Source organism: Humulus lupulus, chromosome 2, assembly GCF_963169125.1.
Source record: "Humulus lupulus chromosome 2, drHumLupu1.1, whole genome shotgun sequence".
NCBI classification, from domain to species: domain Eukaryota; kingdom Viridiplantae; phylum Streptophyta; class Magnoliopsida; order Rosales; family Cannabaceae; genus Humulus; species Humulus lupulus.
In genome coordinates this window covers 59,227,901-59,236,889 of record NC_084794.1, presented here as the reverse complement: position 1 = coordinate 59,236,889, position 8,989 = coordinate 59,227,901, and the positions used below count along the sequence as shown (strand labels likewise).

The 8,989-nt window shown below is 33.1% G+C and overlaps 1 protein-coding gene across 1 annotated transcript; it reads right to left on the bottom strand.

The window, feature by feature from the left end:
- Positions 1 to 2,837: 2,837 nt before the first annotated feature.
- LOC133814315 (uncharacterized) lies at positions 2,838 to 4,231 on the bottom strand. Its single transcript, XM_062247293.1, has 2 exons — positions 3,934 to 4,231; positions 2,838 to 2,971 (listed from the first exon to the last, which is right to left on the bottom strand). The coding sequence occupies exons 1-2, from the start codon at positions 4,229 to 4,231 to the stop codon at positions 2,838 to 2,840; spliced, it is 432 nt and encodes a 143-aa protein (XP_062103277.1).
- Between the last annotated feature and the right edge of the window lie 4,758 nt (positions 4,232 to 8,989).

Here is an 8,989-nt window from a genome sequence, read left to right as displayed (position 1 = left end):
ATTAAGTGTGTGCATGTGCATGGTTGCATGGTGCACTTGTATAGAATTTTCTACACACTCTTATTTTCTTTTATTAGAATTGTTTTAATTGATTAAAATGAAAAAAACATATAAAAGAAAAAAAAGGTAAGGGGTGTGTGAAGCATAGTGGGAAAGAGAGTGTTTCTTTTCCTATTTTATTTGGTGTTGACCCTCGTTTTGGTCAACTGACACGGAGTCAGATGGTTGATGTGATAGAAATTATTGAAATAAGTCTAATGGAAAGAACAGTAAACGACACAACGAATTATAGTGGTTCGGCCCCACAAATTGGTAATGACCTACGTCCACTTAAGCTATTATTGATATTAATTCTCAAAGGAGTGATCAAAGAAATAGGATTCTTCGAGTTTCACAAGCCTTAGAAGGATGAATAATACAATCGAAAGATAATAGCTATAATTCTCTTGTAAAGCATAAACTCAAATCAGCCCAAAAGTCCTTTCCTTGAGCTATTTCTCTCTATTTATAGGCTCAAGGAGGATTACATGAATTAGTTACAAATATTATTTCTTAAATAATCGGATCATCAGGAATCATGGGAGATAATCTCGGATATGATTACAATTGCACAAGATCATCTCAAAATATATGGAGTATACGGCCAAGCTGGTCGTATATAAAATCCAAATGTTATGTCAGGGGAATCTCCCTGGTCGATGGTCGAACAGAACCTCTGCCAGGTGTAAGCCACGGTGTTAAAAATGTCCGCCACGTCATCCACGCCTGCTTTTTGGATAACATTTTTCCCCCAAGTTTATTTATTACGACTAGCAATAAATAAACTTTTAGCAAAATGACCCTTCGATTACCCCACCAAATCTGTCAGAGTAGTTCGTGCCTCCTTGGAAAAAGAGACCTATTCACGTCTAATCATGCCTTTTCGGTTCCCAAGCAGTCCTATGATGGCTATCACTCTTCCCCACGCCTTGAAAAATGGGAACTTATGATTACCTCTTTTTCCATATCTCAGGCGATATATATAACTTCCAGAACTTCCTTTTCCCTTTTTACAAGCTATTTTTCTATCAAGAACTCTTCCAAGAACCCCCAAGTCAGAACTCAAAACCTCTTTGAAGATCATCCTTCGTCATTCCAGGAATTGGCTGTTCGCACACCTACACTCGGAATTTCTCTAGAAATTCACAATCTTTGTATAGGTAAGCTTCAGAACTTTTGCATCCTTTACTTTGCTATGCATGCCGATTTAAGCTAGTTTTTTTAGGTTCTGATATTGCACTATGTTCTTGGGTAGAGATGCATGAAAATAGGGAGTTTGTCGAGTGATGCTAGATATGGTGGCGTATATTTTCCATTTAGGAGTTATGAATCAGTTTGATAGTCTAGATCATAAATTTAGGACGTAAAATCGAAGTAAAAATTCGATTTTTATGCTAGTTGAAAAACTGGGTTTTTCCCGCCCTTACTGAAGTTGAAAAATCTTTTTCAGAGAAAACTTTTTGCTTTCACTTTTTGATCTGTTTTTCAAACTGTTCGTATGAAAATTTTAGTTTTTGTTAGAATGCTGTTGTATAAAAGTTAGACTTTTATACACGAGCAGCGTTATTCTAACCAAATTTTTAGGCTCTTCATCCTCACCTCCCCATTTTTCTGTCCGCAGATTTTAATGCCAGATTTGTGGGGAGGTGAGAGGCCGATCGACGATGATCTACTTGCGCAGCTGCTCGAGGGCGAAGAACAGCCAGCTCAGTGCGTCCACGAGATTCCTTTCTCTAGAATTTCTCCTTCCAGACCTCAACCAACTCCAGTTAGAATGGGTCGTGTCAAGTCCACTGCCCAAAAGAAGAAAAAACCTGAAAACCCCTCAAATCCTCCAGCCCAGCCTGACTCGTAGGTTAGGGTTCCCTCAACTAGTGGTCGAGAAAATATTGTTCCAGACCCTCACATCCAAAAAGCAGGCGTGGATGACGTGGCGAACATTTTTAACACGTGGCTGACACCTGGCAGAGGTTCTGTTCGACCATCGACCAGGGAGATTCCCCTGACATAACATTTGGATTTTATATACGACCAACTTGGTCGTATACTCCGTATATTTTGAGATGATCTTGTGCAATTGTAATCATATCCGAGATTATCTCCCATGATTCCTGATGATCCGATTATTTAGGAAAGAATATCTGTAACTAATTCATGTAATCCTCCTTGAGCCTATAAATAGAGAGAAATAGCTCAAGGAAAGGACTTTTGGGCTGATTTGAGTTTATGCTTTACAAGAGAATTATAACTATTATCTTTCGGTTGTATTATTCATCCCTCTAAGGCTTGTGAAACTCGAAGAACCCTAGTTCTTTGATCACTCCTTTGAGAATTAATATCAATAATAGCTTAAGTGGACGTAGGTCATTACCAATTTGTGGGGCCGAACCACTATAATTCGTTGTGTCGTTTATTGTTCTTTCCATTAGATTTATTTCAATACTTTCTATCACATCAAGCATTCAAATCTGTGTCAGTTGACCAAAACGAGGGTCAACTTCATTGAGGGCTCTATTGAGGATCTGGTCGACCCCCATTGTTTCTGCGTCAGCCATGGCCTCTTTGCAGCGGTCATGCTTAAGGATGTGAGTAAGGCGATCCTTGGCTGACCTTAGGGAGCGGCTCGATAGTTTTGCCCCAGGGGGAACACCCTCAGCTTGTTGGGCCTGTTCGGTAGGGGCCGAAGGTGAAGGAGTCGTGGCAGCAGAAGCAGGTGGAGGTGGAATTTCCTTCTCGACAGGAGCAGGAGGATGGGCAGATGTTTAGCAAGAGGGCTCATCCTTCGAAGGATCGGTGGCTCAGTTCTTCTTGGCCGAAGGCACCTGACTGGACTCACCATCATGTTTCCTGGTCGATTTCCTCTTTCGAACCAAGGGAACCTCTTCCTCCTCATGAATGTTGTATAGATCGAAAACGTTTGCAGAAGCCATTTCTGCAAAAGAGGTAAACATGCAGATAGTAAGCCAAAAATAGATGACAAGTTATGTTGCATCAGAATAGAAATAAAGAAAATTACAGAGTCAAATACCCGAGCTATTACTACTGGTCGCTACTAGTCATACACTCACTCTCTGCATGAAGAAGTCTGGCCCTAGGTTTGGAGCATATGTAAAATTGTTGTCCCATCGAATAAATGACAGGGAATTGGCAAGTTATCTAAGAGTGAAATAACAATACCGTTTTCGTCAGAGGACTCGTCTAAGTCTATGACAGGCTCGACTGCCTTTTATTTTCTCTTTCCTTGGGGGGTAGAAGACCTTTCTACTGGGGGAGTGCCAACGGGTTCCCTGATTGTAACTCCAGTCGGTCTCTGTCGAGGAGGAGACGCTGGTGGTTGCTGCTCGGGATTTTCCTCGGCAGTGGCACTTCCTACCGCGGGTGCCCTCACATCCTGGTGAGGGGCCAAGAGGCCAGCTAGCCTCAAGTTGGTCTCGGTGACCAGGGACTTGATGCTCTTCTCAAAGTCCGTCATGCTTGCCAACATGGCAGACCTCAACACCATGTCTGGTGTTGGGTCTGGTCGCAACCATGGGCCTGAAAAACACAAGATGTTTCAGAAAAATGCAAGGAAATTTTCTAAGTAAAAACAGCGACCAGTGGAAAAAGACATTTACCTCCTCGAGCGAAGGCCAAGTTATTCGCGACCATTTTCTAACGGCCAGTCTCCTGGCAGTGGAAACATGCTCCTTGGCTTTCTTAGCAGCGGGTTTCACCACATCAGGTTTTGCAACACCTCCAGCTGGTTTTGCAGTAGTTGTGGCCTTGCCCTTTTTGTTCTTTCTCTTATTCCACTTGTTGCTCTTCGAGGATGAAGTTAACTTAGCTTCTCCATGAGCGACCTCAGTCGTAGCAGCAAGTTTCTTGTCATGTCCCTTACTTGGTCACCATTGATACCTTCAAACATTTGAAGCTCGTTCATAAGTTGAGTCATTCCGTACTTCAATATTCTTAGTAAGTATTTGGTGGTGAATGGAAGAAAACTGGGAGCAAGCCTATTCAGAATAAGCCCCACTTGAGTTTCCTCGTCTATGGTGGCTCCGTGCAATTCTGCCTCTTGAAAGTAGTTCGTCATCTTGATGAAGTGATCACGAACATGCATTCCAGGCGTCATCCTTGCATTAGCATACTTCTTCGTTGCCTCGAAACGAGCTTGTCTAGATTTGTGTCCAAACATTTCCTGAAGTTGCTCCATGATTTCTTAGGCAGCTTCGACATCCTCCAGCTTTGTCCTTAGCGTGGCTGACATGCTAGCTAGCATGTACGCCTTGGCTTTGTTGTTGGTAGCGAGCCAATGCTCGTACTTCTCCCTTGATTCTTTTGAAGATAAATCACTAGGGACATCAGGACAAACTTCAGTCATAACAAACTTGGAGTTGTCGCCGATCAACACAATGTTGATGTTTGACTTCCATTTGGAAAAATTCTCTGCAGTGAGAAGTTCCATGGAGAAAAGGGAGATAATGGGATTCGACATAGAGTTACAATTATCAATAAGTAGAAATCAATGTGTTTTTTGAAAAACATTTAATCACATAAATTTTCAGAAATATCTCAAACATATAAAATATGTAAAGTACTAAAAAAACACATATCTACTACTTCTAAGGTATTTTAACCAGCCATGAATACATGTGTCCTGGTAGGCGAGAATCACTAATTCACTTAGTTAAATAGAGTAAACATCTCAATTAATAATAGTCTAAAACTATTATTAATAACCTTCCTATTCGATCAAAGTTATGAAATACAATTCTTTCGAACTTTATGAGCTAGACCCACGATTTCAATTATTATAGACTTATTTCTCATAGTCACCGTAGGGATTTGTCTATAAGGGTTTGATCTATAACTATCTATCCTAAGAAATTTAACCTTGTTAAATTAACGGTGGAGATCGAATTTCAAAAAAATAAAGCTCATTATTTTAATTTAGTATTTTCCTTGTAAAATTTATAAAACTAGGTTTTTATAATATATAAAATTATTAATAAACCTTTGTATAAATTTCTTTTAATTCTAAAATACCCATTTAATCCACTTTAAATATATAGAATTGTTGTGTTACTAATAAAAAAAAAAATTAGGTTCAACTAGAATTAACCTAATACAATCAACCCAGGTAAATGAGCGTTAATAATTTGGGCTTGTATGGAGGAGGGATGGGTCCAACATATCGTTCCCACTAAAAGGCCCCCTAACTTCCATACATAATGCAAAAGATAGGATTTTAAACCTTGGTTTTATTGATCCTTATTCAATCGATTAGGTCAAATCTAGTAATGCAAAGAAAATGGGCCTTAACAAGTTGAACCACCCACATGAGATGAATTTAAACTTTACATGTTCAAATGGGCCTAAATAAAACCTATCAATATTATGGGCCGTTTTATTTGACATTTTTCGCATTGTCTAAAATAATAGGCCATCACTATAAGCCCATCATCTAAGCAAAACTTTGCAAAAATTATAATTATAATGATGCATGACATGTTAATTAACTGGATGGTTCTAGCATACAATCTATATGGTATGTTACTAATTTATGCATGTACACATTTATTACCAAAATAAATGAATAGCTAAGAAAAATAATTAATCAATCAATTAACTAATCACAATCAATCTTCAAAATATTAATCAAATTAAAATTAATTCAATTGTTCCCATTTGAAAATATAAATCATTATTCTCTTTTTAGAAAAAATATACCAAAAATATATTTACTTGCACAAAAATATACCATTTATTAAGGAATTAAAGATAAAATCCAAAATAAATGATTTTTTAATTGCCTCACATATAAAAAATATATATATATTGCCAAATATATATAATATATACTAGGTAGAAGCAATGTGCAATACACGTTTGCTTAATTTTAAAGTTGTAAGAATTGTCTATAATTTTAATAAAAACTGGTTCACTGTATTTTTTTAAGAAAAATATATATAATAGAATGAATTATAGTTTTATAGTATATATAAATATTTATATCAATAATTTCTACTTATATGACATCTAAACACAACATTGACGTAAATATATATTTACATGGCTACACGACATATATAAAATACAATAATATTTAAAAAGAAATTAATAATAGAAATAAAATAAGAATAGAAAAAGTCATAGTGTAGGCAGTAGTATACATGCATAAACTATTTTTAATTTCTAATACATCTCACAATGTCCTTTGGTAAATTTGATGAAGAAAAAAAAGTTTCAATTACTTGATAAAAAAACAAACTATCACACAAATTTATAAGATAAAAAAATGATATGTATGCCTTTATTATTTTCAAATAAATATGACTTAATTATTTAAATTATTATAAAATATCTTTAAAATATCCTATTTAATTAAATTTTTTTTTGTTTAAGTTTATGTTTATTCTAGTTTTTGAAATTGGCAGTGACAACAAAAGATTATATATTATATCTTTAATATAATATTAACTTTAAGTTCAATTAATTTTTATATAAGTTATAAAATATATGGTTTTATTATTTTTAAATAATTATCATTATAAAATATCTTATTTTAATTTGTTTAATTATTCATTTATTTAATTTAATTTAAGTTTAAATTAAGTTTACAATCTACCGTTAAATATAAAAATATTCTATTAAATATAAAAATATTCCGTTAAAATTAACAAAAAAAATAAAAAATCGTTAAAACAAAAAATTTATGTTATCTACACACTTTTTATATAGAAGAGATATGTATATACTAGTTACCCAAAATAAATATAGACGTGCAACCAACACATTCCTTTTTTTAATACGTTATATATAAATTAAATATAAATATTAATCTTTCAAAATAAAATTCGAGTATACTTTTTTTTTTAAATTAATACGATAAAAGTATTATATATATATATATAACTTAAAACATATAAACATATATACATATATATTCATAGGCAAAAAAAAATACAAAAAAAATTGTGCAATTTTCAAACTTTGATTTCATGTACATAGTTTATGGGTTTTATACAACAAAATAAAACACACATAAACAATCAAAAGCATACAAAAATCATGAATAATATTCTTTTAGCATCACAGATACATAAAACTTAAACATGCAATTAAATATGCTACCATCTAATTAACCTAACATGTCAAAAAAATCACATACATGTATATAAACATATTAACTAGCAACCATTAGCTCTAAAGCCAGTTGTAGGATCTCATTTATATAAGTCTGTATCCATGCTCCCTATAAATATATATATATATATATATTCAAAACAATACATAGTAGAAAGCATAAAATAATACAAACATGTGAATATTACAGAGACACGTAAATACAATTATAAAACCATTAGAGTAATTATGAGATGCGTAGTGGAACAATGACTACACCTTTTGGATTCTCTAACATTTAGTCCTTGTTGAATGCTAGGTATTGCAAGGAATCCAAACAGCTTTGAAACAAGACCACAGTCTTCCAAGTCTTTCTTTAAAACAACATAGTGTTTGTGTATGCATATCTCAACACATGAGAAGAGAATTCCTAGAGAGAAAACTAAGAGAGGGGGGGGCTAGGTATAGAATATTAGTAGTTAATCTTTTCCTTATCAAATTCATCTGAACTAATGCATTCTATAATACTAGTGCATATAAGCAATTAGCTAGGACATAAAATAGGCTTTAGTTTCTCATTTTAATTTAATTATTTAATAATTATAATTAATTACATACTTGTCAAAATTAACTAATTATAATTTTGACATTTATTTAATTCATTTTATTAATATTAATACAAATTTATCAATATTAACAAAATTTTCCCAATTGGCTATAATACTCTCTTTTTGAGACTTTGCAATAAAAACCTCAAAGTTTCTTCTATTTCTTTTCTTACAAAATATCAATAGATAATTTAACATTATTTATTTTCATTGACCTAGTCATTATGATATTCTTATAATTAATAATTAAATTAATTATTCAAGACTACTAGGTTCATTTTGATAAGAGATGACATGGGGACCATGGATCCATGAACTCAAGTTCAATAAGTTACCGTGAGTTTATTTATAACAAATAATCTCACTACCTTATTAATTCTTTGTGACTCCACTATAGATTGAGAATTGTACTCTTTAATTCATAGAACTCTTTACATTAAATGTAAATACGTTATCAATTGTTATAACCTTAACCGTCATTCAATCATCTATATATAATCTACTAATGAGACAGGTGCAAATTACCGTTTTACCCCTCATTGGTATTTTATCCTTAACTCCCACTAAGTTCCTTGTAAATGATATTTCCGTAAATTTAATTACAGAAATGAGTACTCTATCATTTAACACTTGAACCAAGCTATAAGGAAATCATCGTTTCACTTCTTAAACAAAAGCTATCATTTTCATATCTATGATAAATACTCCCACTCAATTATACTACCAAATCTCCAATATGTAAGTATGAGCTAGTCCGTAGGGTAAACTGGTAATGAATAAATAAAAAAACTTGAATAATACAATTAGCATAATATTAATCACTCAGAATTAAGATTGAATTGACCTATAGTCAACGTTGTGATATGATTAAATTAGATAATAAGGATAATTACTTATCTTGTCAATAATCAATATTGGTCCAGTCTAATGTAACAATCTTATCTACTTGGTCAATTTTCTAGATATGACATCATACCAAATATGTAAGTAGATCTTATCATAGATTACCCAATCAGTAAAAATTCAATCATTTAATCTTAGTACAAAATGCTTTTGAACATATAATTACAATTATAATCCACTGTGACCGAGTCACTATAATTGTAACTATACATATGTTCAGGATTTTATAAATGTTTGTATTAATAATAATTAATCATGTAATAAAATATGTAAACAACACAATTTGATTGATAATCAATAAATTACATAAGAAATGTAGTTTTATAAGGGCATAA

Bases quoted from the DNA above. Each gene is read 5' to 3' on its own strand.
- LOC133814315 (XM_062247293.1), bottom strand. From the start codon at position 4,231: ATGGAGCAACTTCAGGAAATGTTTGGACACAAATCTAGACAAGCTCGT. The intron at 2,972-3,933 runs GTATCAATGGTG...CCTCTTTTGCAG, and splicing joins CGAGCTTCAAATGTTTGAAG to AAATGGCTTCTGCAAACGTT.